At 36.8% G+C, this 20,908-nt stretch overlaps 1 protein-coding gene across 1 annotated transcript in view; it reads left to right on the top strand.

Annotated features, from left to right (window-relative positions):
* The first annotated feature begins 10,058 nt into the window (after window positions 1–10,058).
* Window positions 10,059–20,908, top strand: part of SLC25A12 (solute carrier family 25 member 12) — a 91,048-nt gene continuing 80,198 nt past the window's right edge. The window contains exons 1-2 of the mRNA XM_036879124.2: window positions 10,059–10,342; window positions 11,279–11,332. Of these exons, the coding sequence (XP_036735019.1) occupies window positions 10,331–10,342; window positions 11,279–11,332 (66 nt within the window). The 5' untranslated portion in view covers window positions 10,059–10,330. The remainder of the gene's footprint in view (window positions 10,343–11,278; window positions 11,333–20,908) is intronic.

Genomic DNA, 20,908 nt, shown 5'->3' on the forward strand with positions numbered 1-20,908 from the left:
ATTGGTCACACAGTTCTCTTAATATTCTTTCATTCCTAGAGATCCTCTTTTTTTCTCTCGGCCTCAGCTTCTCTGTGTTCCTGTTCTCTAATTTCTATTCTATTTACTGTTTCCTCTACCTCATCTAATCTGCTTTTAAATCCCTCCATTGTTTGTTTAATTTCAGTTATCTCTCTCCTGAATTCATCCCTTAGCTCTTTAATATTTTTTCTCTAGCTCCATTAGCATGTTTATGACTTTTATTTTGAATTCTTTTTCTGGATGATTTGTGATTTCAGTCTCACCAAGCCCCCTTTCTGGTGTTTGAGGGATTTTGGATTGAACAAGGTTATTCTGCCTTTTCATAGTCCTGGAGTGGTGGGAGTGGTCACAGGTGAGTGGCACTGGTGTCAGCTGGGAGGACAAAGTCCCTTCCTGATTCCCTGTCACAGTGCCTGTCTCCACTGTCTGTGCCGATTAACTGCATGTAGGAGTGAAGCTCCTGAAAGTTCCCTACTTGCTGGGCTGTGTGCCAGGATGATTTTGTCCACCTGTTCCTTCTCCTAAACCCTTGCCCCTTCAGCAGCCTCCTGATTGTTGAGAAGTCTTTTAAAGCACCTGCTTTTCTTTTTCCCTAGGGTAGCCAGTTGTGGGAACCTTTTTGCAGTCTTAGTCTCTGACTTTGGTCAGACTTTTCAGCCCCTCTAATCTCTAGAGCACCATGCAATGTGGGTCTGTGCTCCCAGGTTAGATTTCTAGGGCTGAGTATTTAGCAGTCCTGTGCTTCCAATTCCTCCCCTCTCTGATTCTTTTCCTCCCACCAGTGAGCTGGGGTTGGGGGAGTGCTCGGGTCCTGCTGGTCACGGCTTTTTACTTTACCCTTTTTCACGAGACATTCACTTCTCCCAGTTGTAGACTGGCTAGTGCACTCTTACTTCTAGTCTCTCTTTTTTTCAAAAATTTTTTATTAAGGTATGATTGAAATACACTCTTATGAAGGTTTCACATAAAAAACAATGTGGTTACTACATTTACCCAATTCAAGTCCTCACACATACCCCAATACAGTCACTGTCCATCAGTGTAGTAAGATACCACAGATTCACTATTTGCCTTCTCTGGGCTACACTGTTTTCCCCGTGATCCCCTACACCATGTGTACTAAACATAATAGTCCTCAGTCCCCTTCTCCTTCCATCCCCACCTGCCCTCTCCCACCCCTCCCCTTTGGTAACCACTAGTTCATTCTTGGAGTCTCTGAGTCTGCTGCCATTTTGTTCCTTCAGTTTTGCTTCATTGTTATACTCCACAAATGAGGGAAATAATTTGGCATTTGTCTTTCTCTGCCTGGCTTATTTCACTGAGTATAATGTCCTCCAGCTCCATCCATGTTGTTGCAAATGGTAGGATTTGTTTCTTTCTTATGGCTGAATTGTATTCCATTGTATATATGTACCACATCTTCTTTATCCATTCATCTACAGATGGACACTTAGGTTGCTTCCATATCTTGCCTATTGTAAAAAGTGCTGTGATAACATAGGAGTGCATATGTCTTTTGGAATCTGAGAAGTTGTATTCTTTGGGTATATTCCAAGGAGTAGGATTCTGGGGTCAAATGGTATTTCTATTTTTAGTTTTTTGAGGAACCTCCATACTGCTTTCCACAATAGTTGAACTAGCTTACATTCCCACCATCAGGGTAGGAGGGTTCCCCTTTCTTCGCATCCTTGCCAGCATTTGTTGTTCTTAGTCTTTTCAATGCTGACCATGCTTACTGGTGTGAAGTGATATCTCATTGTGGTTTTAATTTGCATTTCCCTGATGATTAGTGATGTGGAGCATCTTTTCATGTGTCTGTTGGCCATCTGAATTTCTTCTTTGGAGAACTGTCTCTTCATATCCTCTGCCCATTTGTTAATTGGGTTATTTGCTTTTTGGGTGTTGAGGTGTGTAAGTTCTTTATATATTTTGGATGTTAACCCCACTTCTGATCACTCGTTTAGGAATAGTTGTGTTTGCTGTATTTTCAAAATACATGTGGTTTTGGGAGAAGATTTCCGCCACACTTCTCACCTGCCATCTTTTCCCCTCTATATGCATTGTTAATTAATGGTTTTACTTATGTTTTTGTCTTCTCAATACACTGTAAGATCTTTATAGAGAGGAATAATTATGTTCCCTTCATTTCTTCTGTTTGTAGATATCAATAGGAAGACAAACTCTGTTTGAGATGGATTAGAACTTCATAGCCATATGGAATTCTGTATGATGAAATGCCCTACCATCCCTTCAAGATTGTCCTGTATGTTTAAGCAAAGGGGGAATTTGTCTCTACTAAGTACTTTCTTCTGGGTGATCCATGCCCGTCATTACCATTTGACTTGCCTTGGTCTGTGCTCACTAGCTACTGTTCCCCACCTGAAATGCTGTGCCTACTGTCTCTGATGGAATGGTTTTGAGGTTACTGCCCTGTGGATCTCAGTGAAGAGATGATATTAGGAAGGCTACACTTGCCATTATTTTGTCTTAATTTTCTTCCACACCACCAATACAAAAGCTGTTCACATGTAATGCTTTACTGAAGGGCTGTGGATGATTAAAGGAAATATCATTGCTAACTCCTTATTTTATTTTATTCCCCATCCCCATCCCTCAGGTAAGCCCACCCATCCAGGTGATAGAAGAGCATGGTGAACAGTGACTATTTCTCTGGTGTCTTTCCAAGCAGTGATAGTGAGGGATATTATATTACAGGCAAAACAACATATATCTGTTACTCCATGATTTTTTCCTGTGATGACTTCACCAGAGTTGGGGAAGAAGCAGCAGGTCTGCATTACCCAGAAACTTCCTCAGAGTTGCCAGCTACAGGTAACTTTACACATAAGTGTAATTCTTAATCTTTGTTGCATCTTTTGCAGTACAAAGGCCTTGTGCCATGATGAAGACCTCTTATGACTCAACTCTTAATTCCCATTTATTTCATTTTCATGTAGCTTTTCCTCTGTATATTGTTATTACCTTAAGGTGGTATCCTATCGTCAGGGCTACTGGGAATGGAATATGCAGAGTACAATTTTGACTGAGATCTTTGACTGATATTAGTTAAGTTCCTTCTCTGTTCTCAGCTTCTGTCCTCTTCACATTAAAAGAATACTGAACACTCCACAATTCTGCCTTCACTTGTCTCTTTCCACAAGGTCTAGCTATTTCATACTGTTTCTCCAGAACTCCCTAACTTAAACTTTGTGACTCTTCTTCTGATCAGTACAATTTGATGCGGATCTATATTATATTATTCCTTTATAGCAATTCCTCAGAAGGAGTTTCTTCCTGTGCACACCCCTGTTGCTACCTTCTTTGTGTTGAGGTCTGTGGCTCTCTCTTCCTTAATGAGTTCTTTCTTTAGGTTTCCCACTACAAATCTGCCCTCCCCTTTTTAGAAACTCCCTATTCACTGGGACTGTTTTCATCTCAGGATCAGTTCTCCTTCAATAGGACAATACAAGAATACAACCATTGCACAGTATTTCCCACCAAAGTCTTTGATTTTCTCTGTCTAGATTTACACCCTAGGTGGGCTTCAGCGGGAGAGTTCCAGGGTAGCTTTCTGATTCCAAGTCTGGTATCTTCCAAGATTCTTGCTTGTATGTTATGCAAATATACCTCCACATTCTTCCTCTAGTTTTCCTGTGGGTAACTATTAGACTCAAACACACACATATACACAAACCCAACTCCCAAGGACATATAATTACTGTCTGAATCCATGTTAAGGGGAACATTTTTTTCCTCAATGATAGTGTTCACAGATTCCAAAGCCCATAACAGAGACAAATTACTTGTCAAGCAGTTTGTTTCTTTGCCCTACTCTTCAGCAATGCACAGAGACCTATCAGTGTTTAAGAAACAAGTCCCATTACAACTTCTAGCCAAATGACAGAATTACATTCTTGTACAGCTATCTTTAGCAACACAAAGACTCAGTGCAATTTTCCTCAATGTTTTATTATGAAAAATCACAAATGTACAGAAAAGTTGAAAATTTTATGATGAATTCCCATTTTATGCCTACCTCGCAATTAGGTATCACATAGCTATCTATTTATCTATCCATCCATCCATCCATCCATCTTTCTTATTTCCTGTGTGCATTTCAAAGCATATTTAAGATGCAGGTATTCTTCCCCCTAAATTCTTTGTGTCATTAGCTAGAGTTAACTATTTATTCACAAATTTTTTCTTTTGAGGAAAAATATATACACAAATTAAGGTATATAAACCTTAAATGTACATTCCCTAAGTATTAGAAAATACATGCACCTTTAATCTAAACCCCTAGCAAGACATAGATTATCATCACTCCAGATGGTTCCCTAATGTCTCTTTCCAGTCCATTCCTCTCCCCCAGCAACTGTTGTTCTGATTTTTTCCACCACAGATCAGTTTTGTTTTTTCTAGAATTTTACATAAATGTTATCATGCAGTATATAATCTTTTATAATATATGATTCCATATATGGCTTCTTTCACTTAGCATGATACTTTTAAGACTCATCCATGCTGCTGTATATATCAGTAGTTTGCTCTTTTTTTATTGCAAAACTACTGGTATTTCATTCTGTGTTTATACCATAGTTTATCCATTTTCCTATTGAGGGACACATGGGCCATTTCCATGTTTTGGCTTTTATGAATTAAGTGGCCATGAACATTCTTGTGCAAGTAGTTTTATCCACACATAATTTCATTTCTCTTGGGTAAATACTGAAAGGTAGAATTGCTGGGTCATAGTGTAGTGTATGTTTAGTTTTTAAGAACCTGCTAGACTCACAATATGGGTAGGTCAAGGAGAAGGCAGTGCAGCACAGAGAAGATAAGTAATGATTCTATAGCATCTTACTATGCCGATGGACTGCCATGGGGTGTGGAGGGGACTTGATAATATGGGCGAATGTTGAAACCACAGTGTTGCTCATGTGACACCTTCATAAGATTGTATATTAATGACATCATAATTTTGGGAACCAAGATGGTGGCATGAGTAGAGCAGCGGAAATCTCCTCCCAAAACCACATACATTTTTGAAAATACAATGAAGACAACTTTTCCTAATGACATCATAATTTTAAAAAATCCTTTGCTAGTAGGGGGAAAAAAAAACCTGCCAAATCTTTTCCCAAAGTGATAATACTGTATCATATTCCCACTACAGTGCATGAGAGTTCTGGTTGCTCCACATTCTTTCCAACATCTGTTATTTTCAGTCCTTTTAATTTTAGCCATCCTAGTGGGTGTGTAGTGCTTTTTTACTTACTTAATTTGCATTTCCCTGATGACTAATGATTTGTGCAGTTTTTCATATGCCTACTGGTTGTTTGTATATTTTCTTTTTGTGAAGTGTTTGTTCAGGTCTTTTCCCATTTTTTACTAGGTTGTTTATTTATCATTGAGTTTTAGGATTCCTTTATATCCTGGATATCAGTCCTTTATATACCAGATATCAGTCCTTAGACGTTTTGCTTATTTTTCTCCTGGATTGTGGCTTGCCTGTTCATTTTTTTAATGCTGTCCTTTGATGAGTAGAAATCTATTAGAAATTAATTGTAGTGAGATATAATTTATCAATTTCTTAATTTATGGTTATTGCTTTTTTATGTCCTGACTGAAAAACCTTTACCTATACCCCTGGGTTATGAAGATACTCTTGTGTTTTCTACTAAAAGTTTTATGATTTTAGCTTTTGCACTTAGGTCTATGATTCATCTCAAATTAATTTTGGTCTATTTTTTGAGGTAGAGGTAGAAGTTTATTTATTTATCCACATGGATATCTAGGATATCTTCTGTTGAAAAGACTCCTTGCTCCATTGAATTGCTTTGGTACCTTTGTTAGAAATCAAATTACTTTATAATTTTGTATCGATTTCTGGATTCTTCATTCTGTTCCATTGATCTATTTATCAATCTTTATGCCAGCCAGTACCACACTGTATTGATTTCTTTAGCTTTATAGTAAAACTTGGAGTTGGGTAGTGTAAGTCCTCCAACTTTGTTATCTTTCAAGTTTGTTTTGGATATTCTGGGGCTTTTGCTTTTCTTCCAGCATGAATTTTAAAGTGAAATTTTTTTCTTTACCTTGTATCAGATCCAAAGCATCCTTCTTTATTGACTCCTAAATAGAAGGGAGGCAAAAACCATATCTAAGTAAACCCCCAGGGGTATGGTAGGGCTAGGTGGCAGATATTTTTTCTCCCAGTTATACACTGTTGATTGGAATGGGAATATGTAACAAATCAGAATTTTTACATTCTTATTACCTAAAGCTGCACTGGCCTTTGGCATATGAAAATGTTTTGGTATCATTCTTTCAACTTTATTCAATAAAATATGAATAGTAGCAGTTGCTACAGTAAAATATTCTCCATACTTTCATAATCATATTATTGATTTATTTATATTTCCTATAGCAGCATCAGTGAGTTTAGTACAAACACAAGGCACTCAATAAATGTTTATTAACTAAAATTTGGCTAATTTCAAATCATAATGTTAGGGTGTTAGAAGAAGAATTAAAGTTCATCTAGTTCAATCTTCCATCTGATCATTAGGTTTCCCACTAAATACCAGCTTGTACATGACTAGTACAGTGATAGGGCACTCATAGTATTAAACATCTAGAGCAGCTCATTCCATGAATTCATTCCAAAATCCATTGAAAACAAAACTGGCTGTCAATGCTTCCACAAGGAAATAAAGATGACTGTGGTCCAAAAAATAAGATCACTGTCATCCCCATTGCATAACTTATAGGTCTGAGAGTCAGACTATGAGGAAGAGCAGTTTAGGAAGATGTAATTGCAGGAGTCCAATTACTTCTTCTGATTTTTGATATCAGACTCTTCCTTCTCCACTAAAATGAGAACTTTTTCAATTATAGCAAATATTTGCACAGGAAGTATAATACTTGTACAGTATAAGAAAGCCCTAAAGTGTGTCATTTAACTAGTGTCCAACCATAAGTGGCTTGGGTTGAAATGGTAATTTTTGATTTATTGATTTTCAGCTAGAACATAATTTGCTCGAACTTGGACCCTTTATATTTCTCCCCAGCCTACCCCCTGCCATTTCCCAATATAGACTCTTAGCAAGGAAGGAGATAAATGCACAGCTTACAAATTTCTAAGTTTTGCAATATTTTGGTAAAATATAAAGAACCAATTTATAATGCTAGGTATAGACCAAGAGCAATGCACACTTAAAAGTTCCAGATGTTTAAATATGCTTTGTGTATGTGTGTGTGTGCCAGAGTCAGGTCATGCCACTTATTTCAAATATTTTAAGTGAGCTAACTCTTGATGGGAGTCATAAAATCCAGCATATTCCTCGTCACAGCAAGGGCATGTGTACCTCTAACCCAGGAAGAGCTTCGTTCCTGGTTTAATTAGTCAATGACATCTTAGTTCTCTACTAAGTGTACATCACCTTGATTTACTTCTTGTATGATGACATACATAGTAGCTCTGTGGGATATGGCAACAGGAACAAAAATGTATTCATGTCAGTAAAATAATTAGAAAAGGTTAGAAAATAAAAAGAAATGGTATATTGTTAAAGACAGAAGGAGGGCTAGGAGTTGTGACAGAGCATGCTCATTGGAAACATGCTCATTGCTTCTTGTTTAAATAATTACTCATTTATTAGGGTACTATGCATTAGTTTATTTCTACCTTTGACTCAGAGTGCCTGGCTGGCTTCAAATTAATGTAAGCTGCCCAGGAGTTGGAGACATGTTTCTGTGGGTTTGTCTAGTAAGCCCATATTTTGGTTTTGCATCTGGGGGTAATATATTTTTTCATGGATAACAACTTCACAAGCAAATTTATTTAAAGTCTCAGCTCATTCAAGCTACACATGGAATTTATTATGAAACCAGTTCTAAAAAGTGGCTATTAATGACAATATATTATCACTATGCTTATCTCTTAGCGTTTAATTCCAGTTTTGCTTTCTGAAATATCAGTCTTTATAGACTGCTTGATTATCAAGTTTTCAACTTATAGTTGTTCCACAATTCTAAAATTATTTCTTGCTTACAAATATCATTTGAAACTTAGTTACAAAGTATTATATTGGCATATCATTTTTAAAAGTTGTGAAAAGTTTTCAATCACTTCCACCACCTTTCCCTAACATATTGTGAATCTTATTTGCCATCCTATTAATTAGTACATTTTCCTCAACCCTGATCATCTATGATTGAAGTAAAACTAAGTTTTAATTTAAATTCTGATAATACTATTAGCCAATCATTGTAATAGAATGACAGATTGAAAAGTTTTTCAGGGCAGGAGCTGTAACTCTTATGGTTTTGTATTCTTTTCAATACTTAACCTATTTCCTACAATACGTACTTTTAATACCTTTGTCCATTTTATTGTTTATTATATTTGAACAGATGAAAAATCTAGCAAAATTTACATTTAGGAGAGCTGAGTTCTTCTAGCTTCTTCTCCACATAGCAGCTTTATTTAGTTTAAAATTTTATCATCTCCACTGCAACTAGATTGACATTAGTGAAGTCCTTGAACTTGCTCAAAGATTGACTATTTTTTATCAAGAAATTTTTATTGTGGCTTGGTACCTATACCTATGAATTATTATGGTGGGCTCTGTTTAAATGTAATGTTTTCTTCTCTAGGAATTTTCAGCCTCACCCTAAATTTTTACTCCAACAGTATGGATTTGGTCAACAATGTGTTCCAATAGAAAATAATCCCTTCGTTTTAAATAAATGCCTTCTTTCTCTCAAGTATTTTTATTCAGTCTGAAGGAGTTTGGGCTACTAAACAGATACCCTTCTCTTATAAAGTAACATGAAATAAACATCTTGAGATTCTCACTTAGAGAAACTTCATAAAGTAAGAGAACAGTATCAGGGACATACAGTACTAGTGGAACAAAATATGAATTTGTAAACCCTTATGTATAATCGCAATGTTGAAAGAATTTTGAACAGATTGAAGAAGATGTATTGATGGTAGTAAAATCAACTGCAGGAGAAAAGCTCATTTTAGAAGTACTAGCAATGTAGCATTCCTTATGAATGATTTCCATTTGCCATTCTTCTTTCCTCATTTCTATTAACTTGGATACTTACCACAAATATTATGATTAGAGAGAGTAGAGAAAACTGAAAAACCTCCTGTGTGGTTCAACATTGGAAATGTGAAAGGGGCAAGAGAGATTACAGAGCTGAGAGAGATTACAGAGCTAAGTGAGATTAAGACAAATCTTGGGAGTTTTTAGCCTTTTTTTTTTGAGGGAGCATGCTTGGTTTCAAGACACACACACGAAAAAATACGGTTATTAGGGTTGGGGAAGTACTGACCATCTGTTAGTTAGGGCCTATAGGTTAGGGACTATATGTTATTTGTTTTTGTATTCTTTACAAGCAGGACTGTGTCTGGCATATAATACATGCCCAGTAAACGTTTGTTGAGTGAATCAGTCTGTGGCTCAATATAGTCATAATGGCATAATACAATTTTGAGACATTTTAGTTCTAGGTAGTACTACTTCTTAGGATGGGCTGGAAATGTTTATGCATGCTCAAGTAGGGCCAGGATTCAGTGCCAGCCCTGTCGAAAACAAATGTATTTTTTTTCCCATATGCATGTGTATCTACACCTCTGCCCAAAGGATTTGGAAGACTAGGAATGTAGAGTCTACTAATAAAGCTTTATAATCAGACATGAAACAAAAATATTAGGCATATACATTTTATGCCAACTTAGGGTCATATTTCTCAAGTTATGTTTACTTAGGTTTTCCCTGGAGTGAGTGTTTTTCAATCTTTTTTATTGTCAGTATTTGCCATTAGTTGAAATTCATTCATTTATCATTCATTTATTATTATTAATGGCACATGTTCTTTTATCTTTCTAAATCTTGCTCATCTAGGCCCCAGGCGTTCCTTTAAGTCTCAGGGTAAAACGACTCTGGCCAAAGTCGGTGCCCAAAGCCACACCCACTAAGAGGCCTTAAGAAACCTGGGGCTTTACTGGAGGGACTCGGCGGCCCGCCACCGTCGGAACCCCACGGCTGGCACTCCAATCTCCGCCGTGGGTGCCGCGTCCCCTCCCTCCGCCGCACCCGCCCTCGGGCCAGGCTCCTTCCTGGCCGGGACCCGGGGCCGCCTCCGCCCCGCCCGCGCCCGGCTCCTTTGCGCGAGGACGCGCGCGGCGCCGGCGGGCGAGAGGCGGGCGCGGCCGGGGAGGCGGCGCGCGCGCGCCCTGACAGCTCGGCCCTGCTCGCTCACTGGCTCGTCCCCGGCTTCCGAGCACAGCATGGCGGTCAAGGTGACTCTAACTCTCTACAGCTGCCTTTACTGCATCAGAGACGTACCGGGGACCCTGCTTCCAGCCCCTCACCTGTTTCCCTCTCCTGCTCTGCCTGGCTCTTGGATGGCGTGTCCTGGGGCTCCAGCGCCCTGGCTGGGAGAGCTGTGCGGGGCTTGGACCGGAGAGAGGATGCCCGGCTGGGGGAGGGGGGGGGAAAGGGGGATTCTGAGTTGGAGGGGCTTGTAAGGACCACGGGTCGGTGAAGGAGGACGAGTATCTTGCCCTAGGGGCACGGGATTGCGAACCCGGAGTTGGAGGGCGTCAGAAAGGGAGTGGGGGGAAGGGGCCTGAAAAACCAGGGATACCAAAGGCGTCTGTGTAGTGCCGTGGGGGAGGGAGCGAGTCACCGAGTGGTCTGGGCCCCAGAGGGGCCGCGGGTGCATTCGTATCTACACCTCTGCCCAAAGGATTTGGCGTTTCTGCTGCAGGTGGAGGAATGTCGAAAGTATTTGGAACCGTCTTAGCAGCTTTGATGTTTTAGGTCGGGTGGAGAAAGAGGGGCACAGAGATAATTATATCTGGGTTGCTTTACATCGTGAAGAAAGGTTGCTAGGCGAGGCGGTGCGGTTATTTTGGGTGTTCAACTTTCCGGGTGCTCTGCTCTCGCGGGCCTCTGAATTGAAGGTGGGTGGGCTGCGTGTTGCTAGATAGGGTGATCTTCACTGCCTTCCCTTTCCGACCCAGAGGAGACCTTGTAGACTTGCTGTATATCTTAGGCTCTTCGCACCTGTCTTTTTACCCTATGTAACAGATCTTCAATTTGACAACTGTTATCAAGATTAGTACTTTTGGTTGGTTGAAACTAAATGATTGTTAGCATCTGCGAACTCTAATCTGAAGAGATTATGTGGTTTCTAGTGCAGCATTAACTGACTTTTTTTCTTTTTCTTACAGGTGCAGACAACCAGGAGAGGTGATCCTCATGAGTTAAGAAACATATTCCTACAGGTAAATTGGCTTATGTTGTGTGTTTTTACACTGGGAGAAAAAAGAGGTGTAAGTCTAGTACTTTTCAGGCCTTAACTTTCAGGAATGTTCTATTTTCCTTTATTCTTAAAAACATGGCTAGATAATATAGCTTATAATTCTTGTTTTATTAAAGTTTGAATAAAGGTTTTTCATTTTATTAAGGTTTTATAAAATATTTTCATCGTTATTTTTTTTACATGACTTAAGACATGGAAGAACACTAAAAAGAATTTCCAGTTTCCTTTAAGCACTGTGACCAAAGTAAAGTTTTAAAATGTATTGAGACTCTTGTGTAATTGATAGGTGTGGTGATTAAAATTTTCCTTGAAAGTTGCATGTTTATAAAGTTTTCCTACCTATAAGCAATTCTTTATGTAATTTGTTACAGAGATAAGAATATAATAGCTGTTCTTAATTTGTGTGTGTCTTTTCTCCCTCCCCTTATTTATATTATATCCATAGCTTTTGGGATTTTGTTATAAATGTTACTGTCTGTGATTCTTGCAAAGATCTACCTTAACCTGTAAGTTTTTAAGGAACAGTGAATGGCTGTAGACTTAAAAAAAAAAGTTGGCTTAGTTTTTTGTTTTGCTTTCTTTTCTTAAATTTCAAAAGTTCCTCATGCACGAAATTGTACTTAAGTAGATGCAAAGGGAGACAAGCTAAGGTGTTCCACTAATAATGTGTTTTTCTCTGAAAACTTTTGAGAACTTTCTGTTCTGGATGTGGGTTCTTATATAGAAACTTTGACCTTAGGCAGGTCCCTGTTGGGTGTTAGTTTTCTCTGTAAAATGAGAGGTGATCTCCAAGGTTCCTTCCAACTCTAAAAGTCTATGATTCTATATTAGGAACAGATTCTAACATATGCTGATCAGCCTGGAATAGATAACATTTTTATCTGAGACATGCGGATTGCTTAAGTTATTGTTGGAGAGCAGACCGCATAGGTGACCATACATATGTATAGTTTTTGGAAAAGAGTTAGTGAAAATGGGAGTCTTAAATATAAAATTTGATAAAGGGAAGCACCATTTCTGACACAAAAGTAATAGAAATGCTCTATTTATGGCTTGTAACTTTTATTTTTCATAAGTGTTCTTGAAAATAGCCAAAAATATGTCAGTATTAACCAAACCATATGATTATACTTAATTGTTTTGTGAGTTCATGTAGTATAGTTAATTTTATTTTCTAGATTAAGGAGGCATGGAAGAAATCAGTTGGAATGATACATAATTTAGTGAAAAGTTCACTAAACTAGGTGACAGGAGCACTGGATTCAATTCCCAGACCTGTCTCTATCTGGTTGTTGTACTTACAGGCGAATTATCTGGCCTTCCTCGCTGCCTCTTCTTTGTGGGACTCAGTGGGGTGCAGTTCTTCCAGCTTTAAAATTTCTGTGGAAAAAAATCTGTGATTCTGTATGGATTTGGTTTTTTGGGGAGAGAGGATGGATGTACAAGGAAAGAGCTGGGACTATGCCTAGCTTTTTGACAACTTTTATTATCTTTTTATGCATTATTTTGATGATCCCCTTATTATATTGAAAATTTGTGGAATTCATAACTGCATTCAGCAGTAAGTATAAAGCATTGACCCAAGAATTATTGATTGATAGGAGAGAGAACATAGACACATTCAGGAAGGCATAAAACAGCTAGCAAGATACAATATAGATAGTTTAATCAGTTTGAGGACAGTTACCAAATAACAATAGATTTTTTTATTCCTGTCTTGAATACTTCAGACTACAGTTATTTGAAGCTATAGGGCATTATTTAGAAACAGTTTTATTTTAGATGCATATGGCATATTAATATTTTAGAGATAATAGTAAACAAAAAATATATCCTAACTGCATACTTCTTTAGCACTTATTTACCTAAAAATATTTACTAAGGACTATTTACTGTGTGCCATGCGTGTGCTTGTACTTCATTTACTAGTAGACAATAAGTTGATTGATCAAAGAGAAGGACTGAGCCAAGACTTCAGTGGTAATGGGCCTGTGACTAGCTCCTCTCTGAGACCCATTCCATCTAACAGTTTGTGGTTGAGGGAGTCAAGAATAGTGAGGGCAGATGCATAGCTTCTGGTAGAGCAAATTGGTTTACCTAGATCAGACTGGTAGTATAGTAATAATGGCAATAGCTAACATTTATTGGTCATTCTATAGGGTGCTGGGTATTGGCCTAGTGCTTTAATGGCATTATATTAATTTTCATAAAAACATTAGATGGCAGTGTTAGTGTCTCTGCTAAATAGATGAAGTTAAATGACTTGGTTAATGTCACTTAGTTCATAAGTAATAGAGGCTGGAATCAAATCAAACTACAGTACTCATACTCCTAACCTTTATGCTATACTGCTTGTGAAATCTTGAGATGGGCTTATTTTTGAAAGCTAGAGGTATGTGAAGGGCTAGTAACACATGTTTGTTAAGAAGTTAAAAAAAATCTGGTTACTTGGGTGATGAAAAACACAAGTGCCTTTACACTACCTAGAGCATTTGGCCAAGGGGTTTGGATTTAAAACAGTAGCGGGGCACTGTGAGTTTCTGAGTGGGCAAATTAAAGTGAATTCTGGCAGCTCTTTGCATATGTTGGATAAAGTGTGGAGAGGTTGGAAGTGAGTAGAACCATCAGCTAAGAGGGTATTGAAATAAAACGTGTGGGAGTGGCTGAGGAAATAGAAAGGAAGGACAATACAGGGACTTTGTAAGGGATGAATCTGTTGAATTTGGTATCACATATGGAGGTAAAGAAGGAGTAATGAGTCTGGCATCTTTAGAATAAATGCTAATTGATAAGGCGTGTATTTGGGGAATTTTGGAGAGGAGAGATTTAAGTTTGGTTGGTAATAAATGTGTCCCAGTACAAATGCATACAGGTGTGATAGATGAATCCTTGTGGTTAGGGGGATTAAATATAAAATAAGCAAGAAAGGGAGTAAACAACTTATTTATAAGTGGTATCTACAGTTGAGGTGGGAAGGAAGAGGAGAGCAAGGGAAAATGGTCCCATGGGAGTTTAGAGTTTCACAAAAAGAATATAGTCAAAGACTAAAACATAGATTTTTCTGTTATTAAAGTAAAAGACTTCAGAGAAGATTTAATTTTGAAGTTTAATTTTTGAGTATAATTGAAAGTTCTTTTTTATAAAATTTAGATCTTTGACATTAACTGTCTAAATTCAAAAATAGTTGGTATGGCTCAAAAGTCATTTGTTTTGTAAACAGCAAAATATTCCTGTTTGAAAGTGCTAGTGTATCTTTGTTTAATGGAATTATGTGAGCAAGTTTGTGAGAAGAACTTTGTAAGAGTGAAACAAGTATTCATTTGAGTATAAGGAAATAAGTTTATTTTTTCTGTGTTTATTGCTTCTCAAATTTTGGTGAGCTGTATTTTCTGTTAGCTAAACAAAACCAATATTTACTAGGATTTCTTTTTCTGCCCCCAAGTTCATAAAATTGAAGTATAACAAATGAATTCTTACGTATTAGAGTGCTATAAATTCACAACCAGTTGTCAAGCTAAGATTTTACTATTATTACCTTTACAACAGTCATTTCTTGATTATCTCTTTCTTCTACCTCTTTCACCCACACACTGTCATTGACCCAGTTTTGCTGCATCAGAAGTATACAGTAGCAAAAGGCAACAATATAAGGAACAAAGAGGGGCGTGAGGTGAGGACAACAGGAATGTCACAGGCTGTTGTAAGCCTGACAAATTTCAAAATGAACAGTTAAATCTGGTCTGTGTTTTGTAGCAAAGTAGGTTTATCAAACTGTTCTAAGTAAATGATTTTTTTCAAGATCTTTTTAGTTGATAGACTTTGTTCATTTATCAGTGTGTTTTTGTATGGTAAAGGCAATACCTGTTGAGACTGTCCCGTTATGTATGCTAGACCAAAAGTATACTGCAATCTAGAACTCAGGTATTATTTTGATCCTATTTGATTCTATTTCTCATTATCACCAATAAAACATGGAGGATCATATTTCATATAAAATTATGAAAATGAATATTTTCCTGTCTTGTTATTTTAGATTAGAGAATAAGTAGAACAGGTTGCTAATGTAAAGCAAAGAGTGATTCTTCCTTAGGATTTTTATGATAATGTATTAATTTTTAATTGAAAGAAATGTCCTTTGATTCAATCAATATTTGTTTACATATTATGTATTTACTTACTTTTGACAGTAACCTGGGGCTAAGAAGGGGAGTAAGCAGGGCTTTTAGCAGGAGACCCTTCCAGTTTGTTGGAATATACATAAGGGCTGTTTTTAAAAGCATAGGATATATTCCACTTATTAAAGTTAAAATAAAATTATCAAGTATTAAAAAAATGATAATACCTATTGAAACTGAATGTGGAGAAAAAAGATGCTCTCATGAAGTATTTTTGTGTGTCAGATATGTTGTGTGTCAGATATTGTGCAGAGTGTTTGTGTAGTGAAAGGGCATGCATTCCTGACTAAACTTGGCTTCCTTTAGGAGTAGGAGCAGTAATAGTGAAAGACAGCATGAGGATTAGCTTCATATACTTAGCTCTTGCCTTGGTTTATGTCTTCCACTTCCATTGTTCATGTAATTCATTCTATATGGGAAATGCTCTGTGTGATATCTATAGTTACCTAATTTTGTGATGTTGCCATTCAAGAGATACTAAAATTGAAAGAATGTTAAGATCTGAAAATGTCAGTTCATCTCAGTCTGAACAGTTATGGGAAACAGTTTGTTTTGACTCATACTACAGTCACACGTTGGATTAAGCAGAGGTGAAGCTGCCTAGACCAGTTAGGACTGATCTCCTGGTAAACTGAAGAATATTGGAAGCAACCCCATGGAAATCTTGATGTGGAGAAAGATGAAGAGTTAGAATAATAATTAATTTCATGTTGGGGCAAAAACAGAAAAAATCAAGAAGAAAGGAGGGATACTAGGATCCTATACTTTTCAGTGTTTCTAAGTATTTTAGAATAACTCTTTCAATATGCATTAGCTTTATAATTTCCAAGTAGTTTGGTGTTCAAGATCTCATTATTTTCACTTACAACAAGAGTTTACAACTGTCTTTCTGTAACTTTTTGTTGGCTAGAGAAAAGGCATAGAGAAGCTATGTATTTTGCTTAAGAAATCGCAGCTAGTTAGCAGTAAACAGTACAGGGAATTAGAACTTGTTTTCTGACCCTGGTTTCAGTATCCATCATGCCATCATCTCAGAGCTATTTGAGGGCAGATACTATTTTTTTTTTGCTAGTACCAGGCATAGTGCCCAGCACACAGTTGGTGCTTAATAAATGTTTTTATGAATGTGAAATAACCTGATTTTATTTCAGCAGATTTTTGGCTTAAAAAGTAGTGATTCTAGATATATTACATATGTATGGTTTTGGTGTACATACCTGAGAGGAAAATCTTTTATCTTGATACACTATAATTTTCAAAAAATAACCAGCTTTCTAGTCACAGTAGATCAAAATTTTCCTATGTAGTCTCTGGGATATCTTTTTTAGAAATATTTAAAAAAAGGTCTGCTTTTGAACCTAACCCATTTAAATAGGCAATTTGTATCATTTAGACTTTCTGGGTTTTTTACTCATTCTTGTCATTGAATTTTAAGTTATCCTTTTTTTTCTTACCAGGAAATTTAGGGTTGTGTAAACTTTGTAAAGTCTACTTTATAGTAAACCTCTGATATAGGTTGACATTCTAAAGGTCACTTAAAGTTAAAACTCAGTAAATTGTGAAGGAGTTACTACTGTCCAGTTTATTCCAGCCAGGTGAGGCCTTGGTATGCTGATTTGTTGGCTTGTAGGCAAAACATCTCTAAATAATATATTCTCATTTGGAGCTGGAGATAGTTCAGAGTAAGTACAACATATATCTGTAGATGAAACGCTACCATCCTATACTGGCCATAATTTTGGTTAAATGTATAAAGATTCTAATCTTTCATTAGGATCCATTCTATTTCTCAAGCTTCAGAATGTCAAGGCTTTTTCAAGCATATGTGACCTATACTCAACCTAAATATAAATATTTCTGGAAATGTCAAAGCTATGTTCACTTTTACAAGTATTTGAGTTGTATTTTGGAAAAAGTTTAATCAAGCAAATAGAACAACTATTTTTGTTCAGATACTGTCAGCTACTTCTTCTGTCTTTCATGTGTCCTTGACTTCTTGCCCAAGAAGGATTTACAACTGCTTAAGAGACGTCTTTGAAATGGCAAATGATTAACTCTAAAGTTATTTGGAGCATGGATTCAATATTTAGTTAATTTCATTTAAAATCATTTTAGTTCACCCTTTGAAGTGATAAAAACAAAATGGAAATGATATTATGAAACTACTAAATTACTTGATATGAAATTTTTAGCATAAGCATTAGCCTAGGAGACCCAGAACTTTATTTTAATTCCTTTTTTTCAATTTTAGTATAAACACGCACGCAAGTCATTGTGATTAGCAGAAAGAGATCTCAATAAGGCCACCTAACCTTTTCTTATTTCTAGCCTTATGTGTTACTTTAGACCATGTTTACATTTTTGGGTTTGATTGTTGTCTAGTCATTTAAAATAAGCATTCATTAAAACAAATGGGTCATTCTTATTTTTAAAGTATTTTAAGAAATACTTTTGTTTTAAATATATCACCCATTTTTGAGGAACCTGTGTTTCTTTGTTAACATAAAATGTTTTAGCATCTTGATGGACTGTGGGTAGATTCTAGTTTCAGTTCTAAACTCCTTCTGTTTTGTCTGTTCAGGCAACAGGCTCACTGACATTGCCAAGTAATTGTCCCTAATTTAATGAGTTAATTAGTTAAATGTTTCCTGTAGAAGTCAAGTACTGACTCTTTGTGGATGAGAAGACTTGTGTTTTCTTCCTCTGAGCTGTCCACTTTATTTTTCATTTAAAATAAAGTTAAAATAGATGAGGAGGGTTGGGGAAAACACTAGCAAAATACCTCAGGGTAAGCGATTCTCTGGCATCATTTGTAACTCCAGATACTGGCAAAGCCTGTTCCATTGCATGTCAACAAAAGGGTTTGTTTTCCTTGTTGGCTGCTGTGTGCTTGGTGGTTGTGCTAAGGCTGCTGTCTATTTCCTGTTAGTTTAAAAGTCAAGAACATTATGAAACCCTGGTGATTCAGTAAGTAAAGTGTAGTTTGAAGTGTGTGTGTGTGTGTGTGTTGTGTGTGTGTAGTGGTGGTAGTCCTGGCAATCAAATTCAGGTATTAGTATTAGATATTAGATACCTCTGTGGCAAAAAGAAATGGACAATTGTCAAATTTTGTTAATACTGTAAAATGTTTTCATATTCTCTCTTTTGAGAATCGATATCTTCTTATTAAAGAGAAAAGTCAACACTGAAACAATTGTGGAGAGAGAGAGAGAACAAAGATCACCTTTACCCATCTCTAGTATTTTCTTATTTTGTATTTTGTGTTTAGCTCTACCTTCTTCCACAATTTTCACAGGCATCACGCCGAGGATTCCTTGTCAGAGGACATGAGCATTTTTATAGGTCTTTAAAAAAAAAAAATGTGTGTGTGTGTACATATATATTGCTAAATCACTTCAAAAGTACTGATTTGAAAAAAGTAAGATGTAAAGATATACAATAAATAGTATGTTATCATTTGTGTAAAAAAATGGATAAGAATATTCACATATACATATGTGTGTATGTATATTAGCATGAAATTTTATATATATATATATAATTGTTTATGTGTAAAACATCTTTGGAAGGATATACGAGAAATTGATTGCCTCTGGAATAGGGAATTGAATGACTGGGAACAAGGTGGGAGGAAGACTTCATTGTATATCCTTTTGTACCTTTTGAATTTTGAATGCTCCAAATGTAACACTATTAAAATCATAAATAAAATAAAAAGCCATTAGCAATGGGTGAAAGTAACCATTGTTTTTCATTTTCACTCCCACTGCCTTGGCCCAGGCCTCAACCTCTTTCCCCTGGATTTTTGCAGTAGCCACTGCTTGATCTCCCTGCCCCCATTCAGTTTCTCTCTTCTCCAGTCCGTCTCTCACATTGCCACCAAAGAGAATACAGGTCAGTCATCCCTCTCTCCTCCTCTAGAATTTTTAGTGTCATCCCATGGCCCACAGAATAAAGTCCAGACTACTCAGTTCAGCAGTCAAAGACTTTTACCGCCTGGCCTCAAACACCTTTTCAGTCTCACCTTCTTCTACGTGTCTTGGTATACTCTCTCTTTTCTAACATTTCTGTCTCCAACTAATTCTCTCCCCTCCCCTCCCCGAAAATATATTTTTTAAATTCCTGTATTTGTTCTTTTATTTTTAGCCTGAAATACTCTTTCTTTCCATTTGCAGTTGAAATTGAGTCTTAATGTTCAAGGCCTATGCCAAACATTACTTTCTCCCTCCTGCTAACCCCATCCCACCTGTCCTTTGTTTGAGTGAATGACTTCTTTTTGGTTCTCATACCACATTTCCTAGATGGCTGTTTGGCATCACATGTTTGTTGTTGACTTGTCAGTCTCTTTACATTCTCTTTTTAGACCTCCTTGTGTTGATTCTTCTTCTTGGTAGTAGTGGGTGGGCCCCCTGACGTGCCTTTCCCTCTCCTTCCTCCCCTTCACTCTGGTGGTTTTCTGATCTTGGTAAAATGTGTCAGAATATGTTATACACTGAAGAACAAGGAGGAGAAGGAACAATTGACGGGAATTGGCAGAATCCACTATTAGTATCAATACTATACATTTTATTTTTTCTTTATCCTATGTTTGCATAATTACTGTTTTGTGATGTCAAAGACTTGTTAACTTTGCAGAGGTGTGATACATCTTGAGCCCTGGGGGGAGAATGGAGTTGTGAAAGGACTCATAGCGACTTGGTGGCAGAGCCAAGGTTTAAACCCAGGACGCTTTCAAGCATGACTTTATAGCATGCCTGGAGAATATGACTTTATTTTGGGGTGGCATTTGTTAGGTGCTTTTGGTAGCATCACCTAGTAAAATTATGTCCACCATGGGCTACTTTTTGTACAGGCTGATAAAGCATTTCCTGTAATAGCCTCTGTATGTTTTTCAGAATATGACAAAGGAAACAATTTTTATTTAATTCTCTCCTTGTTGAAAGAACTGGTGGTTTAGTTAGATTCACAAATAAGAACATTGGAAATGCTTAACCAAAACCCAAACCAACAGTCCTTTGCTCTGATACTTCTCATCCCTGTCTTGTTTCCCAAAAGCAACCACTTGTAATTCTTTTGGCTATTTATTTTGGTATTTCCTTTCATTTTTATATACTGTTATTTCTTGGCATTATTGACTTTCTGTTACAGTTGTTGAGGACTTAGCTTCCTTATACTACTTCCCCATTCTCCCTCAACTCCTCTCAGAATAATTGTTACTAAATTAATATTTGGTATCTCTATTATTATGACTATAAATGTTTATTTTGAGGCAAGTCATATATTTCCTATTTTTGTGCAACAAAATACATTCAGAATTTACTTTTTCATAGAGTTAAAAATTTCCTAACATTTCATATTCTTAG

The sequence above is a fragment of the Manis pentadactyla genome, chromosome 6 (assembly GCF_030020395.1).
Source record: "Manis pentadactyla isolate mManPen7 chromosome 6, mManPen7.hap1, whole genome shotgun sequence".
NCBI classification, from domain to species: Eukaryota; Metazoa; Chordata; class Mammalia; order Pholidota; family Manidae; genus Manis; species Manis pentadactyla.